We start from the raw sequence: 20,066 nt of genomic DNA on the forward strand, positions 1-20,066 counted from the left end.
TTGGACATTAGGAAAAACTTCCTGTCAGGGTGGTTAAGCACTGGAACAAATTGCCTAGGGAGGTTATGGAATCTCCATCATTGGAGGCTTTTAAGAAGAGGTTAGACAAACACCTGTCACGAATGATCTAGTTATTACTTAGTCCTGCTTTGATTGCAGGGTACTGAACTAGATGATTTATTGAGGTCCCTTCCAGTCCTACACTTCTATGATTCTGTTGCCCCAGACTGGAACCCATACAGATTATCATCAAAGAATTACAACCCATACTCAGTGGGGATGCCATCCTGAAAGAGATCTCTTTTCTGAACCCCTTCTTATGGCCTTCAAACACTCCCCACCCCACTCCCCTCCAACCGCACCAAGCTCATCATTAGAAGCAAGTTCCCCACAGAGCAGGATGGACCAACTCAAAGCAGCACCAGACCCTGCCAGAACAAATGCAAAACGAGTGGACATATCTCCACTACGATTATCAACACCCCCCACACTACATCTTTCAAGATCCATGGTTCCTACACATACCTATCGTAATGTATTAGTGCACCAATTGCCCCTATAACAACTATGGGTGAAACAAGACAATTACTGCACTCTAGAATGAACATTCACAGAAAAATGGTAAGACGAAAACATCATATCACCTGTGGGTGAACACTTTGTAAAGCAGTCACTCTATATCTGACCTCTCAGTCCTCATCCTCAAAGGAAACCTGCAAAACACCTTCAACAGATGAGCCCTTCCCAGCTTTTTTTCCTTCTTCCCCCATGACTGGAGGGATGTTAATCGGCCACTTCACCTTGAATGGTCCCTTGAAATGTGTTAACTACTTACGCTAAACAAGCTGTTCCACCTTGTATTTAGCTATGAGGCTCCTGAGTACATTTCCCAGACGTGAAGAAGAGCTTTGTGGAAGCTCTGAAGCTTGTCTCTCTCACCAAAAGCTCTTGGTCCAATAAAAGATATTACCTCACCCGTCTTGTGTCTCTCATATCTGGGACCAACATGGCTACAACAACACTGCATGAGACAGCTGAGATCATTTTCATGGATGAAATGTTACTAAAGTTCATAGAAACATTGTCTTTACAATATTGCCAACCCCAAGTGTTCAGAAATCATGATCTTCAAGCCAAACTCATGAGATTATGTAAAAATAATAGAGTTAGTGTTTTTTATTTGCCTTTTGCTCTTTGAGCCTTTAGGGTGTGCTGGGGTCACTTTTTTGAAGCTTTCTCCACAGCTACGAGGACTAGACACTTTTTCTTTAAGAATGAAGGCTGAAATCATCACACATCCACTTAACTCCAGGAGCTGGGGCTTTAAGGAACACAATAATTATCATGAGACTCATGACAAAATCATGAGTTGGCACCACTGGAGATTGAGCTGGGCTTTCTGTAAAGGCTTTGATTTTCTTTTGATAGCCCAAACCTCTGAAGCCACTTTATAAATGGTTTTATCTAAACCACATGGTTCTGAGACCAGAAAGCATCTTCCATAAAACAATGGGAAGTGTGTTTGCATGAACAACTGCAATGATGTTGATACCTGGTAGTATATAATTATGTTGGCTTTCTCTTGCAGGCCCAGCAAGCCAGCCCCTCTTCTACGGGATCAGGGAACACAGAGCATTCCTGTACCTCCCAAAAACAGATTTCCGTCCAGCACAAACAGACACAGGTATAGGCCAATAAACCGTACAACATGTTGCCTCTAAGCTTTACATTTAGTGCAGCTTTGGCACTGGAGGAGAGAAAGAGGACACGAGTCTTGGTAGGTGTCAGCCTAGTGGCTTCATCAGAGGATTGAATTTTGGCTATTGGATCTATTTGTGGCCCTGTCACTGCATTATCACCATGAACAAATCCCACGACCTTTTTGTGCCTCAGTTTCTCTCTGTAAAACAGATACCTACCTACCTAACTGAGATTACTTCCTCTTTAGAACACTTTGAGACCTGATGAAAGATACGTTCAGGGTCTAACTGATTGCTGTATTTGGGGTCAGGAAGGAATTTTTCCCCAGGTCAGATTGGCAGAGATCTTGGGGTTTTTTTTTTTTTTTTTTTTATACTTCCTCTGCAGTGTGGGTCACTTGGTGGATTGAACGAGAGTAACTGGTGAATTCTCTGTAACTTGATATCTTTGTCAAGATTCAAGGCCTTCAGGAACTCAGCCAGAGGTTATGGGGCTATTGCAGGGTGAGGTTCTATGACCTGTGATGTGCAGGAGGTCAGACTAGATGATTATGGTCCCTTCTGGCCCTGAAGTCCGAGTTTAAAGCTATTTCTACATTACAGCTTGCCAGCAGAATTTGTCACTCGGGGTCTGAATAACCCCCCACCCCTCTGAGCAACGTAAGTTACACTGACACAAGCGCCTATGTAGACTGCACTATGTCGGCAGGAGAGCTTCTGCCACCAACATAGCTTCTACTGCTCGTGGAGGTGGGTTTATTATGCTGACGAGAGAGCTCTCTCCTGTTGTCATAGAGCATCTTCACCAGACAGGCTACAGTGGCATGCGTATATATATGCCCTGAGATACAACTGTCAAATGGTACGGGGCTGTTCTCCCCACTGTATGCATAATTCCTGTTCACGTTACAGAGACTCAAATACATTAGTTTTAAAAAACAAACTTGTCTAATGTTTCTGCTGTTAAATGGGAACAGTTCAATTCAGGGGAGGTTATTTAAAACAAGAGCATACAAATAAAAAACAAAGGTCAGATATAACACTTCCCCACAAGGCCATCTTAGGGCTGTGTGAAGACTAACGTCCTGTCAAATGAATCTTGTGGGTGTATGAGAGCCAATCCGAGATCTTCAATGCTCACAGTCTTACTCCATCTACCTACTGAAATTTTAGTGTGGAACCAAAATTCATTTGAAATCATGGCTGAGAGGCCGTGCATTTTCAATCTCCCCTCATGCTAGCTGTGCTGTTATTGCCTGGAAGAACACTGAAAACCAGAGGCCTTAAGGGCACTAAACAAAATTCAGGAATGCAATACAGGAATCTGAAGTTGCAGCAGAAGGTGACGCTTTATGCAACTCTTCAAATGCCACTGCAATTTCAGTGTTCCCCATGACCGAGTTGTCCTACACTTTTCTGCTCATACTGTTGTCTGACCTTTATGCTAGGAAAATGGAGTGAAAATAAATCCTTGCTTCATCAGAGTTGTAGAATGCACAAAGTCCTGCTTTCTAGAATAAACTACCCAAAACCACAACAAATGGCTGAAGACAAGTACGTAGCAGGCTTTCTGTAGCTGAAATATTAGCTCTTTCTGACTTTGCTTTGCGATGTTTGTCTCTGCAGTCTGACCTCACAATGGAAAAAATATCTGCACTAGAAAACCATAAAAACTCTGACCTGGAGAAGAAGGAGGGAAGGATAGATGACTTATTAAGAGTAAGTGTGAATACGAAAGACTCTTGTAAAAGCTGCTTTTTGGAGTGTTCTGGTATTGCAGGAGTGGAATGTGTACAAATCAGTCTGCAAATCAGGGTTTTCTGTACTGCATTTGGAGAAATTGACGCTCTTATGGAAGGAGGCAACATGAATACCTTTTCAAAGGATAATTGACAAATTAGTTAGGCTGAGAAGAGCTCTTCTTGAAGTAGAAGGTATGGGGAGAGTTATCAGTATATGTAGGCATATCAAGTGTATCAGTTAGGCTGGTTTAAGGGGTACGGCTCTTCTCTCTCATTATTTGTAAGTAAAAGTACTTATTTTGAATAAAGGATTTTACTCTAATGATGAGACCTAGTAGACTTGGGCCTTGACTCTCCCAAAGGAAGTGTTGGAAGCTATCCTCTAAATTAGAAAGCATGTGAAGCACTAGAAAACATACCGTAGGGATCAGACCTATCAGACATGTAGGCATGTAGTCTACCAGAAGAAAGCAAGAATCAGAGTAGAAAACAAAACTGAATTTTTGCCTCTTATTCCAGACTCTTTTGTATTGAAAACATTCCATAAAAAATACCAGCTTTTGACCACGCGCTAAGGCCTTTATTCTGCAAAGATTATACAGGTTTTGTGGAACACTTTCCAATAAGCCAAGCTAAGACAAATAATTCTGTTTTCTGATAATCTCAAGAATCAAGTTTCTCAACTCCTAAAAAAAATTTTTTTTTTAAAAAAGAAGCCTATATCACTTGAGGCCAAATGACAGATTTCTGCTTTTTGAGATGTCGTTTTCTAGCTAACAAAGGAAACACCCATGCGGACATGATGTTCTTGAAACACATCCCACTTTCCAGAAAGAGTCAATAGCAGGGCTCACCAGCTGTGCCAGAGAGGAATCCTACAGCTGAAAGTGGAAAGGAAGTCATCTTGTTGCTTCACATCAGTGTTCTCTAGAGAGAAAGGATGGTCCAGTGGTTGCTGTGCTAGCCTGGGACTTGAGACCCTGGTTCAGTTCACTGCTATGCTGCAGATTTCCTGTGTGAACTTGGGCAAGTTACTTAGTCTCTGTGCCACAGTTCCCTACCTGTGAAATAGGATAATAGCACTTCCCTACATCCTGAAGTGTTGTGACAATCCATTAAAGATTGTGAGGTGCTCAGATACCCTGGGAATGGGGCCAGATACATACTATATAGAGAGAGTGGATTCTCTTGCCCTTTTTACCTTGGCAACAAGTTAGCTGCTGATTTGCTTTTCTCTGACCTCTTGCCTGGAGCCAGCTGAGTTGAGTAACTTTCAAAGTGACGCTTGACTTTTTCAAGGCAGCCTTGAGAGTGGAAAGTTCATATCTTGTCTTCAGTGACCTTGTGTACTTTCTTTTTAGGCCAACTGTGATTTGAGACGGCAAATTGACGAACAGCAAAAAATGCTGGAGAAATACAAGGAACGGTTGAATAGATGTGTGACAATGAGCAAGAAGCTCCTTATAGAAAAGGTGAGCTGTTAGCTTTCCAAGTCTCTGCATCCAGAGCCACCCTGCTTTGGAAAAACTCACTCTCACACCCCTGTCTTGGAGCCTGGAAACTTGCTCTTCAGAATTGAGTGAAACTTGTAGCCATTTGAAATACAGAATTAGAACTGCGTGTTTTGAATGATTTTTCTGCAGTGGTAATGGGCGCTGGCTTTCAGAGTGCGAAACCTTTGGCTTAGTTACTTTTGTCAACCGCAAACCAGTACCCATTCATGTAAGCAGTGCGGGTCTCAGATGGGGAAAATATTGTGGCAGTGCTGAAAACTTGTTTGAAATGCTTTAGATGCAGCACTGATTTGTCTGTCTTGGGCATGATCTCCCTGTGTGTGAAAGTGAGGGACTTTAAACTAGATGGAGCTGAATGTTGTGTAGACTGGTGCTCTGCAAACTTCACTAAGCTTTGCCAGTTCATCTTGATCCTGAGGTACTCCCACTCTTACCACTCCAGTCCTGGGCCTATCTGAAATTAATCGATCAGACAAATCGCCACAGATTTTTACATGATTTGTGACGTATTCAAGACTGGAACTACACTTCCCACAGGTGATTGTCTAGTAATTGAGCCAGCAGATCACCAAGCCCCTGCCTTAGTGCTGATGGAAGGCTCATTTTCTTTTTCTTTCCCCCTTTTTCTGCCTAAACAGATAACATGTTTGTATTGAAAACCATATTTTGGTTCTAAGCAAATCCATTGATATAAAAGGTCGTTTTTGTTATGTTAAAGTAGGGGTGAAATAGAGGTATGGTGGTACAGAGTGGGGAAAGAAACGGTGATACTTAAAAATAGGCACTCTTTCCTAAAAAGTACTCTAGGACAACCACTTGCCAGGGAAATGTGGTTCTCTTGAGTAAGCAATTTAAAGTGGTTGAGCAGTGAACAGTTGATGAGTTTTGCCAGTAAGCTGTACTGGATCAGTCAATGGCAATATTAAAGATTTGGCTAAGAATAGAGTATTTAAAATACTGCATAACTTTCCATTCAAAACTGATCATTTAGTGGCTGGTGTTTCAATACTTTTTCTTCTTTCAGTCAAAACAGGAAAAGATGGCATGCAGAGATAAGAGCATGCAGGATCGACTGAGACTGGGTCACTTCACTACAGTCCGGCATGGGGCCTCTTTCACTGAGCAGTGGACGGATGGCTACGCTTTCCAGAACCTCATTAAGTAAGAGCAGAAACTCTCTTGTCTTTTCCTCGAGAAGCAGAAAAGAAAATCTGTGTATTGTGCCTCTCCTCCTGAAGCACTTTTAACTAACATTTCAGCTACATGCAGTGATCTCTACCACCAGTAAAATGTGATTGTTTTTAACTGAGCTACTATTTGACAATGCACAAGCAATGGTAGAAAGCCTTTTAAGGCCAGAAAGAGAAGACTGTCCTTCCAGTCAAAACTCTACTCCAGTTTAGGGAGTCAGACTCTATTTACCAGAGTTGGTGTGGCCAGAACACTAATGCTAATGCTGCCTCTCACAAAAAAGGCGATAGTGCCCATGAGTAGTCATAAGTAATTTTATCCCCATTTGAAATACTGAAAAGATAGACATTGAATGTGTTAAAGGGACACAGTTTAAATTTTGTAGTGCTAATTATTATCTTACTGACACCTTCAGTTAGAAGTGAAACTTGATTAAAACAAATCTACTTTTCAGTCTTTTTGCAACTCTCTCATCTTGCAACATCAGGGAAGTTAGTCTCATTTCTGGTTCTGACTTCGGCAATGTTTAGGTTGCAAGCCCCACAGGGGAATTATGTATGGGTTCTGTAACAAATAGTGGAAACATTTCTCTTGGCCTCAGGTTTTATTTTTTAAAAAATCATTTTTTTAACCCATATCTAATTGTTGAGCCCATCTTAACTGATGGTTTCTCTTTGACAGCAATGCGTGTCTATAGTGAAAGCAGATTTGCTTTATAAAACAGATTCTTTGAGAGCAGCTAAACACACAGAACATCTTCTGATAGCAGTAGAATTCACACCAGTTTCCTCTTGGAGAGAGGCACACCCATGTTCTCCTGTCCCAGATTGACAGATATCTGGCAGTAGTGGCCTTATTTCCCTTTTTTCTGATGATGCTTCGAAGGAAGGCAAAACCTTTCCCAGTGCAGCTGGCCAACTGCAGTGCTGTGGGAGGGGGTACAGGACTGTGGAGGAGGTCAGGAATCCAGTCCTCATTCTCACTTCAGTCTGCTTACACCTTGGATCTTGAGCTTGGTTTGCATAGTGCGTGTGTTACGGTGGGTCACGTAAGGCTGTGTGTATTATTTTAAAGATGTTTAAAAGAGAAAATCCAATTACCTTTTTTTTTCTGCCAATAATGTTCAGAGAGAGAGAGGGGCTGCACAAACCAGGAAATGGGAATGACAAAACCCTTTTACACAAGGCATCAATAGAAGTACCTTCTAAATTCTCTCCCTCCTCCTCCCTCCGCCCACCTCCAGACCATTAAGTGGGACTTCCATGCAAATAAATCTCACATGAAGTAGTGTTTTGTTTACAAACATACAAAGACCATGCACAATCCCCTAGGATTGAGTCACTTCTCTCCAATCCAACTTGGGAACTCATTTCATCAAGCAGTGCACAGATGATCAGGGACTATAGACTCTCCTTTAAAGGAAAAAGTCCTTTCTTTGCTTTTTGCTGCAAGAGACCTGAAAATAGAGGTGCTTTTGAAAATTTTACCTGGTGTTTTTTAAATTAAAATGACAGGCAATTTTAATGAACTCTTTCTTCTGCAAGGAGATGGTTCATTCTTTGTGGAATTGAAAAAGGTTTGTGTTTAAGAGCTAGGGATCATTTGACCATAACCCTGCAGTAGAGGGCTCACTTAGCAGGCTGTACTGGACTTCAGTATCTAACAGGGAAGACAGAGACCTAGAATAGATCCTTCTTGGGACCTGTGAAAAGTGAGTGGAGTAGCTGTCAAAGCCAACCTCCTGTCTTGGCTTACTATAAATCATGGTTCATTCCTGGGTTTTCTTTAAGATGATCTCAACTCATCACTAGTAAAGAGATCATCACCTGCGTGAATGATACTATGATTTGGGCACAGGATTTAATCCGTTGCAGGGTTTCTCATATTTCAGCAAATGAAGAATCCCTCGCTATATAAATTGACTAACCCATAACAAGTTGAAAGATTTGATTTCCCCCCTTCCACAGCTCGCATGTCTTCCCATATTTTGTGTTAAAACACTTAATTTACTCATCCTAGGAGTAGAAGTGATTTGAAAGTCATCTTTCTAATCTATTCTGGGGGAAGGGGGGTTGGATGCTGGTAGCTATGTACATGCAATGTACATCTCTTTCCGTTACTTGTATTTTTATAGTCTGTCTGCCCCTTTCTCACTCTATCCCACTCCCTCCCCCCAAGGCAACAGGAGAGGATAAATTCCCAGCGGGAGGAGATAGAAAGACAACGAAAGATGTTAGCAAAACGGAAGCCACCTGCCATGGGACAGACCCCGCCAGCAAGCAACGAGCAGAAACAGCGCAAGAACAAGACTAATGGAGCAGAAAACGAAACGTATGTTATATGGCTTCGTGTTGGGGCATTCTAGAACAGCAATGGTTTTAGAGGATTGCAGATACCTTCTGGGAGATAGAATACTGCACTCGCTTCTAAGCTTTACTGTTTATCTCATAGACCCTTCTTGTACAAAATAATATTATAGAATAAATCTAGCATTCAGGAACGCGTGGCTACAGCCTTAAATATTTTCCATTCCTGTGAAACAGGGATCAGTGTTGCTCATAGCAAGTTTGGAGAGTAGAATTTTATTTTTTCATGTGCAAGCAGTATTTTTTTAAGTATTGCAGCTGCAGTCTCTATCCAGCCTCAGACTTGAAAGAATCAATGGTGAACATTTGTTCTTTTCTCTTTGCTGAAATTTTCCAATCAGCTTTATTAAATACTCTCTCCAGATTCCAACACAACTGTGTATTTCACACCTCCCAATAAAGAAATGGTATGTGAGTTAGCATTATTTATCCTGTTGGACTTTCTTCTGAGGATTTTCAAACAAATTATCAGATACATTGGGGAAAGATGCTCCATCTAGCATAATACTTAATGCAGTCCTTTCTATCTCCAAAGCACATGCCAACATCAGCTAATTCAATTGGTGGGGAGAGGAAAGATCATGCTCTCTATTCCAGTAATTGAATCTTTTCTCTTGTGCATAAGATATTTTATTTTCAGTGAATTTGTTGCTCTCGAAAGGTGCCATCTTGACCCTTCTGGAGACAAAAGCCATTTTTCTCCAGAACAATTTTTGGCATTGATAGTGGTAAATCCAGGCTTTCCTGCCTCCACAGTAGCTATTGGTTCCTCTTCCAAGTTGGGATTATCTCTGAGGATGTCCAGTCTCCAAGCCCAATTTCTCCTTGGCTCTTCTGCTGACACCACCAAGGGAGTCAATTACCAAGTATGTTAGCTCTCTTGTGATAAGGAAATCTACCTACTGGGAAGTAGAATAAGACCTTATTTACGCCAACATATAGTATGTGGCAAGCTGGGATGTGAATCCACCGTGCGGTAGTCTGCCACAAGCTAGCTATCCGTGTACATCCTGCTGCCGGGCATTCACAGTTCTTTAATGTGCTTTGATCTAGTCCTCCTTGAAACAGAACTAGATCTAGTGTATTAACTGTAAACGCATGTCAGCAGGGCCCACATGGACAATTAGTTTGCAGGATGCTAGTGTGGGGTAGATTCACATCCCAACTTGCCACAATCTAATCGTTTGTGTAGACAAGCACTCAGTTCCGTTTGCTCTCTGGGGCTTCCATGGAGCACTTGGCTACCAATAACCAAGGCAGCATACAAACTGCTGATCTAATGGTAAAAGGTTCCATCTCCCATAACCTAAGATGCCAAGCCATCTCTTCCCCCTCCTGTCACTACTCCCAGATGTCTCTTTGTTCCTGCCATGTTTGTCTCCCCTCTTCCTTTTTGAGTTCCTTTCATCTTGGACTCTTTTCATTCTTTTTTCTCTCTTTACTCATTCAGTCTTTTTCCTTGATTCCTAAAAAGGTCCATTCCGCACTCAGATTCACATGTAATCTTCCCTAAATACAGTAAACCAGGATCATAATTTTGAATGGCTTTCTATATTTCATGTTGCTCAAACTGCTTTGTGGGGATTGCATGACTTACAGAGATGGTGCTTCCTCTTCCATGGTTGATGTGTTTTATCTGGGTGAATTGTAATGGAACATCTTACCTGTGGCTTTGAGCAAATAGAGGGCTTTAGTAGCAAAGATAAATCCGAAACCATTTACTGTGGGTTATGTCACTTAAGACAGTCACTGTATACCCCTTTACAATGACACCAGTATGTATCAGCACCCTCACTAGGGTCTGTATATGACTGTTTTAAAATCTCAGGAAGAATAGAGACTTTTCACAGCTAGCAACTAGCAACTTGAGGAGCCATGAGAATATTTATGGCTCTGTCCCGCTTCCTCTAGAAGATTTTGTCACTTAGTAAGACCAGGCCTGATGCTTGGGTGGGGCAAGACTTTTAATCAGGTGTGTTTTGTGCCTCATCCAGAATCTTGATGTAGTTAAGTGATCTGTGTCCAGATAGATTTTTGTTTTTTTTATGCCTCATGAATAGCATTGATACACTTCAATTTTAAGGTGTCTTTTTAGTGCTTAGCCTGGTTGCTATAGGCATCTTGTAAAGCTGGCTGGCACCAGGCGCATGGGGTCAGAATGGAGTTCAGTAGCCTATGGAAACCTTGATTTTGAAATGAGCTGGAGCAACTAATGTAATCAGGATAAGCTGGATTTTTACTGATTCATTACATTGCAACCTTTTGTTCTAATGGAAACAAACCCTAAAGTTAACCAACATTAAAGCTCTAACTGCAGTGTATGGAGTTGGAGGCAGTTCTCAGCCTCTAGGTGTTGCAGTATGTAAAGAATACGTAAGCTTCTCCCACTGCTCAGAAAAACTTTGCGGTGGGGCAGCCAAAATTTTGAATGTTCTTGCTTTGTCAGTCAGTCCATGTTAACATAGTATGAATGTATGTTTGATTTGAAAAGCAGCTGCCTACTAGCTAGTTATATTATGGCTATATGTATTTAGGCTGGAGGGGAGGCGCTTCTGCCCTATCAATAAGTGTATCATATTTCGATATTTTCCAACTCAAACTGCTTACTTACAGGTGATTCTTTTAGAGTGTGTTTAAATTTCTCCACTCTTGAAATAGTTCCAGAGGGGTAGCCGTGTTAGTCTGTATAAAGCAAAAACAACGAGGGTCTGTGGCACTTGAAAGACTAACAAATTTAATTTTTGTAGGCATAAGCTTTCATGAGCTTATGCCTACAAAAATAAATGTGTTAGTCTTTCAAGTGCCACAGAACTCTCGTTGTTTTTACTCTTGAAGTAGTATTATTTTGATGGGGTTGTGTACGTCATCTCCTCTAAAAGTAAATTTGCAAATCAAATAAAATTCCCTTCATTTGCTTTTCAACTTCAAAATACTTCACAAAAAATAACCTTAGTTTTGGAGCAAGTTATTAACCTTGTTGTATTGCCTTGCATTTCTGGGATAGCCCAGTTTCTGGCTGACAGACAGTTCCACGGGGTGAAAGTTTGTGGGTTTACCTACAAACTGTTTCAAGGGCCACGGTGGAGTCTCCATTACTGGCAACTTTTAAACTGTGATTGGATTATTATCTAAAATATATGCTTTGGGAAGGTTCTCTGACTTGTTATACAGGAAGCCAGACTGGATGGCCACAGTGATCCCTTCTGGCCTTGGAATCTATGAAAAAAGTGGGGTTTTCCTCTATAATAATCACTTAGTGTTTCCCAAATTCCTCCTTTTAAAAAAATAGCCATTTGTAGTGCTTTAAAAATTGCCACGCTGGTGAATTGTAAATGCCATTCAAATTCATTGGGAGTTGGGCACCTAAATCCTTTGGGCTCCTTTAAAAATCCTGCCCTAACGGTTTGGAAATCTGTCCAGAGTTTTTGAGCCCACATGTAATCTTGTTTAGGGTGCCTTAAAAGGGAAGAAAGGTGCTCCTGTGATGTGAGCTTTTAGCCATGATTTACCCAAGAGTAGTTATGAAACGCAGTCATCTCCTGAAAACAGGCATCCATAATATAAACATGGACAAGACTGTAACTTAAGGCAGGAAGTGGAATATGTAGGGGTTTTTGTGGTCCAGTATGTTCAGCAGCATAGCTCAGACTCTCAGCCCTCAGTGATAATGGAAGTAGTAGATTTCAAGCATGTTTATGTTAAATGGGACAATGTTTATTTTCCAGCCTCCTTGGCTCTTTTTAAACACTAGATGCTAGCATATAGCTATTTCTGGAAATACTAGTCCAGCAATAGCCATTCTGTCTCTTGTCTAATATGGATAGTCACTGTTTAACCCAGTGCTTTTCAGTCTCAAACGCACACACGCACGGGGGGACACATCCACGTTTGGATTATTCAATCGTTCAGGTATCCCAAATTCTGCAATAGCAACCAGTGGTCAAAGCTTCCTGAAAATAGTGTCCAATCTGGGAAGGCTACTCTAAAGCAAAGTAAATTTGAGATTACAGAACAATCTGGATTAACTGGATCTGGTTTAAATGGAGGTCAGTTTGGGCTGGTCTACACTTACCTGGAGATTCGGCGGCAGTCGACGGGAGTTACGCAAACTACGCAGAGTAGCTTGCGTAATTCACGTTGACTGCTCTGCTTCCCTTCTGTGCAGTGTCTTCACTGCACTGCGCCTGTTCCCGTCAACGCAGCGCTATGCTACTTGAAGGGGTGGTTTACCAGCGTCGACTTCTTGATCGATTGAGCAGGTCATGTAATATAGGGGGTGGTTTCCTGTAGCTTTTCTTTTAAAATAAATAAATAAAAAGGCAAAAAACAAAACACTTAAATTTCAAAAGTGTAACAAATCAAAACATTCAAAGAGGGAAGGTTTCTGAAGCAATGTTCAACATTTACAGCATCTCTTCTTGGTTTTCTTTGTTAGGAGTAAAGCTTAGTATGTTAAATATGTACCATGAAATAGACTTGCATTTAAACTTCAGACCTGGACAGCATGAACACTCTCTCTGGTAGGAGAGAGACCCTGCAGAATGTGATACACAAATTTCAAACAATTTGTCAGGTGCTGAAAGATACAGCATGCAATGCTCCTTCCTACAGCTGAGTCGATTATCATATGGATGTGTATTTGATGTGATACACTGAAAATTGTCTATCATCTGCTGGACAGGAATTGCACTAAAATGGAACTTTACTTACCAATGCCGTGGTAAATTGACTGCATTCAAGCTTATTCCCTCTCTCCTGGGTAGTCGTGTTTAGACCAGGTTGGATACTTGAAACTGTAACAGATACTACACTTACAAATGTGTTGGATATGTTTGACACACTGTTTTCTTATGTACGCAGGTTAACATTAGCTGAATATCATGAACAAGAAGAAATCTTCAAACTCCGACTAGGTCATCTTAAAAAGGTAAAGAACCTATTACTGAAATAGTTGTAAAGTGCTGGTCCAGCTCCATATGAACAGGAGGGGTAGCTACTTTTGTGTAAAAGGTAGTTACCTGAATGCAAAAAAAGGAGTGAGGCCTGAGTTCCAGTTTTGGCTCCACAGCGATGCACAAAACTTTTGCTGACTCCCATAGTCTCCTCAACTCACTCAGCATCTACATTTTCAGGGTGAAAGTTTCCAAGGTGCTTGTGTTCCTGTCTTTGGGCACGCACCCTGCTGCCTCCCTCTAGGTATCTCCCACCTAAGCCCCAGAGTGATTCACAAACCAAAGGAAGATAGGTGTTCAACCACCGAAGTTGCGTGCTTGACCCAATCCGATAGGCGTACTCAGAGTCCACCTACTGGAACAGGTCCCATTCAGAATTCATCTGGTGGCGGTGGCGGCTTATAACTTTTAGCCCAGTGATTAGAGCGCTTGCTGGGACATGGAACACCCAGGTTCCATTCCCCTATTTCTGCTGGTGGCCGGGAGAGGATATGAACATGTCATCCACCTCTGTGTGCTCTAACCACTGCACTATGGGATGTTTTGATGTGGGACACCTTCAGTCTCTCCTTTTGATGCTGTTTCACTGTGAATATATAGTTTAGTAGTCATTGGCCAAAGAAAGAGAGAGTGATTCTGTAGTCCAGTGGCTAGGGCACCCGCCTGGCAGGTGGGAAACCCTTGGTCCAGTCACCCTGCTCTTTCATTATTTAGCCACAGTGGAACAGCTTCAGTAGAAGAGACTGAGGGAGTCCCACGTCAGAGCAGCTCAGAGCTCAGTGGTTTGAGCACTTTTTTGAGAGGTAGGATTTGAACAAGGATCTCCCTTCTCCCCCTCCGGCAGAGAGAGGGGACTTGAACCTGGGTCTCCCACATCCCAGGCAAGTACTCTAATCATTCGGCTGAAAGTTATAAGATGAGCGGCTGCTCTTCCTCCCCCTCCTCTGGCTTCTTGCAGAATGGCATAGGTGCCTGACTCCAAAGAGGGTTCCTTGCAGTGAATCTCCAGCAGAGAGAGGTGCCTCTCTGCAGCCTGGATTTAGGTGCCCATCTTCCTGAGAGGGGCAGGTGGAGCGTAGGACACGGCCCTCTCTCCCTGGCATCTCCCATTCGCTACTTTAGGCAGCTCCCTGCCTGGATGTGCTGGCTTTTGTGAATCCCGTTCTGAGGTGTCCGTCTGCCCATTCGCTGCATGGGGAGCCTAGGTGCCTAGCTCAGGCTTTGTGAATCGCTGTGATTTTTCTAGGCATCTAAAAGTCAGGCATTGTGTGGTTCAGCATCACAATGTTTAACTCCTTTTGTGTATGCAGGCCGTTGTAACTTGCTTGACAGGTAAGTGGTGTTATCATATTTCCCAGGGCAGGAGTGTCGAGGAGCGGCATTCATAGTGTTAACCGGCATGGTTTGTAGGGTTTATTAATAAGACGACCCTACATGTCACCCCAGCCAGCCCACTACTGAGCACTGCATATGGGCGGTGTAAGGGGGGGGGAATATGTCTGGACCAGCCAGCCCCTTGGAGAAGTGAGGATAAGTTGAAATACAAATATGGCTTTTCTCATGACACAGCCTATGAATTAAAATATGCCACACAACTTTTTAACCACAACTTTTTAAACTAAAATTATGATACTTGTGGGGCATTTGACAGGGGCAGTATATATGTGATGCCATGTTTTTGCCACATCAACACAACCGGTCTCATACGTAACACTCCAGACAAATCTATTAGGCACTCTGTGATGGCTCAGGTTAATAAGTCAGTTATGAAACCATACATTTTTCCTTCTCGCTGGCATCAGCAGAAACTCTCCCTGCAAGTGAAATTATTTTTAGACAATTGTTTGGTTCCCTATTAACTCATTAGTCACTACGTCTTTTACTAGAGCAGCTCAGAAAACTGAGCCATACAACTCCAACAAAAAACGAGAAGAGAATATTTTCTCAAACTTCTTTCCAGTTTCCTGACCAGCTCAGATTGCCACTAACACCGAAGTAGAGAGGGGGTTGCTTGATTTGGTTTGATGAAGCTCCCTTTGTAGCCACTGGCTTCAGAGAGTAGCTTTTCTGTCCCTTGGGGAATAAGGCAGATGGATCATTAGGCCTCTAGAGTGTTTGTCATTCAGTATTTTCACTGGCTGGTATGTGAACTTTGCTTCAACCAATCACGTCCATCTTGGTGTATCCTTGGTCCAGAAGCTGAATGTGAAGCCTTGTCTATACAATGCTTTTTTACCCAGCACTGTTGCTAGCAATGATGGTTATTACAGCGTATACAGGACCAATGGCATTTAAACTACCCCATGTCATCCAGACGTACTATGTGCAAGGTTAGACAACATGGAGATAAGAATGCTCAAGCCATATTTATCCTGTAGCTTCCTCCATTGCTGCTAATGGATGAATCACAGATCCATTTATTGTCAAATGTAATATGCAGCCCAGAACAGAAGAATCCATTTGGAACTTGACCTTTAAAGAAAATGAAGTAATGCTCTAGGATTGTCTCCTTGTCTGAGGCTGTGCTTGTCCTCATCCGTTTTTGGGAACTGGCTCATTTTAATGAGTGAAAATAGATTACAAGTTGAAAAGGTGTAGCATCACAAAAACAAACCGAGAATTATGTCTTTCAAGGCATACACAATGAGTGGCATTACTTTAGGCACACAGCTTGGATCTTTGGATCCTTGTCCCTTATGATGTGTAACTCTAGTGCCTGTTATATAGAATTGACTCTAAAAAGTGATCGTCTGGATATGCTGTTCCTGAACGAATAGCAAGGTGGCTGTTTGCATAGTGCTTACAAGGCAGAAATAAAGACCAGTATGCAGATATTGTGCTGTTAGTATTATCTGCTTACTGCTGACACTCAAGGATATTTCCTGATATTCTTTCTTTGATTCCTGGCTGTTCATTCACTTTCATTAATTTAGCATCCTTGCATTTTTTGAGTCTTGCATGTAAATGAGAGAATCTCTGCTTCCCCTTCAGTTACATCCATCCAAATGACTCTTCCTTTGAAACGCTGCTCTGTTGTAACCAACTCATTTCAGTTTTATATCATAGCTGTTTTCAAGCATGATGATCCATGTATCATTTGAAACTTGGTGGAAACTGCCAGTAAAAGCTTATGGACCCTGATTCAGCCTTCTGCATAGTGCTCTGAAATGGGTTGGGGCAGAATCTAGTATTTAGAATCTCCTTTCCTTTCAGGGGTGAAGTTAAAACTATCGTATATGTGCAGCATGGAAAACCAAAGCTGTGGGTAGCCCACATCCTCCACTTCTTGGAGATGTTTTTGTTTTCTATGGCTTTTCTGGAAACCACTGGGCTTTTTATAAATCTGAAAAGATATCAAGGCGCTGCTTAAGATATGAAGTTGCAGCTCTGTTCTAGAATCTCTGTAACTCATAGGAGGGTCTTGGCTGTTTTTGACATCAGTGATACATATTAGATCCCAGCATGACACACTTTGAACTTTCAGAATTATCTTCTGTTTAATAAATCTTCCTATAAAAATTTAGGAAACTGTTTTGGTTTGTACTGAAAATGTATCATTTAATCAGCTTGTTCCTAACTAATGGAACTGAGGAAAACATCATTAAAATATTGGATGGGGGAAGAGTGGAGAACTTGTACCTGTTTGGATGCATAGACGAAGGAAAATATCCCAGGCCCCCCATCCCACTTGAAGATGGCTATAAGCATCCTTTTCATTCTATCAAACCAGTCATCTACCATTACATTCCTCATCAAGTTAGTGCATCCATAAATCAAGTGAAACTAGCTACGCAGTGTCTTGAACTGTTTGTCACCTTTTTTTGTACAGGAAGAAGCAGAGATCCAGGCGGAGCTGGAACGACTAGAGAGGGTTAGAAATCTACATATCAGGGAATTGAAAAGGATACACAATGAAGATAATTCACAGTAAGCACTGGGAGGCATGTGGGCAAGAAAATAGGCTGCAAATGTTAACTTGTCAAGGAAAGCTAGATTGTCTCAGGATACATTTGTCTGCTAATGGGAATGCCCCATGCTTAATTCTGCTTTTAATATCTGAGATGTACAGTACTGTGTTGAGTTAGAAGCAGTTGTGTGTCAGATATGTAGGATTTAGTACTTTACAAATGATTTGGGAAGCTTCTGCAGTGTCAATGGCAAATGATCAAATGACTATCAGATCATTTAAAAACTGGACATAAATAACAATCCCCTTTTTCAGTCTTAATATGAAGTGTCCTTTCTGAGCTGTGTAATAGCTGTGACTTAGTAGTAGTAGATGGCATTGTTATTGTCAATGTTAAATTGTGTCCCCTCCAGATTTAAAGACCATCCAACGCTAAATGACAGATACCTTTTGCTACATCTTTTGGGTAGAGGAGGCTTCAGTGAGGTATATAAGGTAAGTCTGAAGAATATCAGTCTGTTATATTGTAATTTGAGTCTGCACAGAAATATTTCAGTAAGCAAAATCTGACATTTGTTTTCTCAAATGGAGAGTGTATGTGGTTGTGGGGGAAGGGATGTAGAAATACATGTCACATCTGGCTTTGATTTAGACAGCAGTCCTGATATTTAGTTTCTGTGCTCCACACGATTTTATTGAAATGTTCATTTGTTGAGAATGTCATACTGGTGTGATGAGGAGAGTGACATGAAACACTTATAACCTTGAGACTTAAATAAGTGTTCGATATCTGCTTTAAAAAAAGTGTATTTGAAATGGCGACAGTGGTAGTGCCTTCTGACACATTATTGTAAAAGAAGGGAAAATAACTTCCAGAGATACATGGCACAGCCTTCATTTTTTTTAAATCTAGGAAGTGTTTGTATCCCATCATTGACATGCTGAACAAACAATCCTTAGTCACATGGGTAAGGATTATTTACATGATGTTGTTTTGCAGGATCAAGACCTATGATATTTAGATTACTCTAGGCCATGCTGCTAATTAGAGAGATTAAGGGATTAATTTGAGAGCATCTGTTTCCCCAAGCACCCTCCATATGTGCTCTGTAGTTCATAGACTAACGTTACATTTTGGTTTAATCAATTTAATTCTAACTGTATAAATTTGGGTATTGGACATTATATGCATAACCAGAATATCTAGAGCCATAATAGTATTAAGTTTGAAAAAGGATATTAAACCTCATGTTTCAGAATTTAGAGCAATCTCTAACATCCTGGGTTAGGACAGGATGGGGGGAGGCACGATTATCCCGCATCTGCATACAATGGGATGTTGCATGGTGCTCTGAAGCATCTGGTGCTAGCCACTGTCAAAGACAGGATCCTGGATTAGACAGACACTGCACTGATTCCACAGCACAATTCCAACATTTGTGTGTGTTGAGCTGCACATTAAGATCCTCGGGGATGAAAAATTTCAGCATGAGCTATGCAGCTGAACCATTTGACTCTCCAACCACAAATGGGCAGAAATTTCTTATACCTGGAGCTATAACATCTAGCAATGTGTGTTAAACATTATATGTCCTATGCACGTCTTTAAAATTTAAGTACAAGAAGTGACTTGGATGGATCAAGGGCATCATGGCAGAGAGCCTTACTTGACAGTTCAAATCGAATATAGGTTATTACCATCTGATGGCTGTTGGACCTGTGTGAAATGATTGCTGCACGCAGACTAGTTCCTAGCGGACAGACTCATGTTCCAAAATCACTAATATATGACACTAATTGGCTGCCTTATCGACAGGCAAATCAAATGACAAAATCTTAAGTTGTATTCAGAGTAGTCGATAGCATTAGCGACACTAACTAGAGCATATTGCTCTCTACCCTTTGCCTTGCCCGGGGGATTCTAGTATGGAATTTCTTGTTCACATTTGCAGTATTAATATGAAATTTCAACTCCGTTGATGCCCGCTTTTCTTTGTAGGCGTTTGATTTAACAGAACAGAGATACGTAGCTGTGAAAATTCACCAGTTAAATAAAAACTGGAGAGATGAGAAGAAAGAGAATTATCACAAGTAAGTAATGCTGTAAAGCCAACGGCTGGTTTGCCAGATAGCAGAACGGTGCATTGCTGTTTTGTCCCCATCTTGGCCTAGGAATTGGTTCCTATCCATTGATAACTGGCTAGCGCATTTTAATGCAGCTAAACGTACATGTGTACATCTAGGAACAAAGAATGTAGGCCATACTTACAGGATGGGGGACTCGTATCCTGGGAAGCAGTGATTGAAAAAGATTTGGAGGTACTGGTGGATAATCAGCTGAACATGTGCTCCCAATGTGATACAGGGGCCAAAAGAGCTAATGTGATCCTAGGATGCATAAACAGGGAAATCTCAATAAGGAATAGATGTTATTTTACCTCTATATTTGGCACTGATGCTATGACTGCTGGAATATTGTGTTTGGTTCTGGTGTTCACAATTTAAGAAGGATATTAATAAATTGGAGCTGGTTCTGAGAAGAGCCATGAGAATGATTAAAGGATTAGAAAACCTGCCTTACAGTGGCAGACTCAGGGAACTCGATCTATGTAGCTTAACAAAGAGAAAGTTAAGGGGTGACTTAACTAGTCTGTATGTATCTACCTGAGGAACAAATGTTTAATCATGGGCTCG

The 20,066-nt window shown here is 41.5% G+C and overlaps 1 protein-coding gene across 5 annotated transcripts in view; it reads left to right on the forward strand.

Annotated features, from left to right (window-relative positions):
• The window catches only part of TLK2 (tousled like kinase 2), a 54,290-nt gene that overhangs the window by 23,264 nt on the left and 10,960 nt on the right, over positions 1-20,066 (forward strand). For all 5 annotated transcript variants that reach the window (XM_067540978.1, XM_067540982.1, XM_067540983.1 and 2 more), the window contains 9 exons: positions 1,589-1,684; positions 3,327-3,419; positions 4,804-4,914; positions 5,981-6,117; positions 8,326-8,478; positions 13,374-13,440; positions 17,295-17,392; positions 17,786-17,867; positions 19,372-19,463. In XM_067540978.1, the coding sequence (XP_067397079.1) occupies positions 1,589-1,684; positions 3,327-3,419; positions 4,804-4,914; positions 5,981-6,117; positions 8,326-8,478; positions 13,374-13,440; positions 17,295-17,392; positions 17,786-17,867; positions 19,372-19,463 (929 nt within the window). The remainder of the gene's footprint in view (positions 1-1,588; positions 1,685-3,326; positions 3,420-4,803; positions 4,915-5,980; positions 6,118-8,325; positions 8,479-13,373; positions 13,441-17,294; positions 17,393-17,785; positions 17,868-19,371; positions 19,464-20,066) is intronic.

The sequence above is a fragment of the Emydura macquarii genome, unplaced genomic scaffold (assembly GCF_026122565.2).
Source record: "Emydura macquarii macquarii isolate MOO-44397 ecotype Brisbane River unplaced genomic scaffold, CSIRO-AGI_Emac_v2 contig_629, whole genome shotgun sequence".
Taxonomy (NCBI): domain Eukaryota; kingdom Metazoa; phylum Chordata; order Testudines; family Chelidae; genus Emydura; species Emydura macquarii.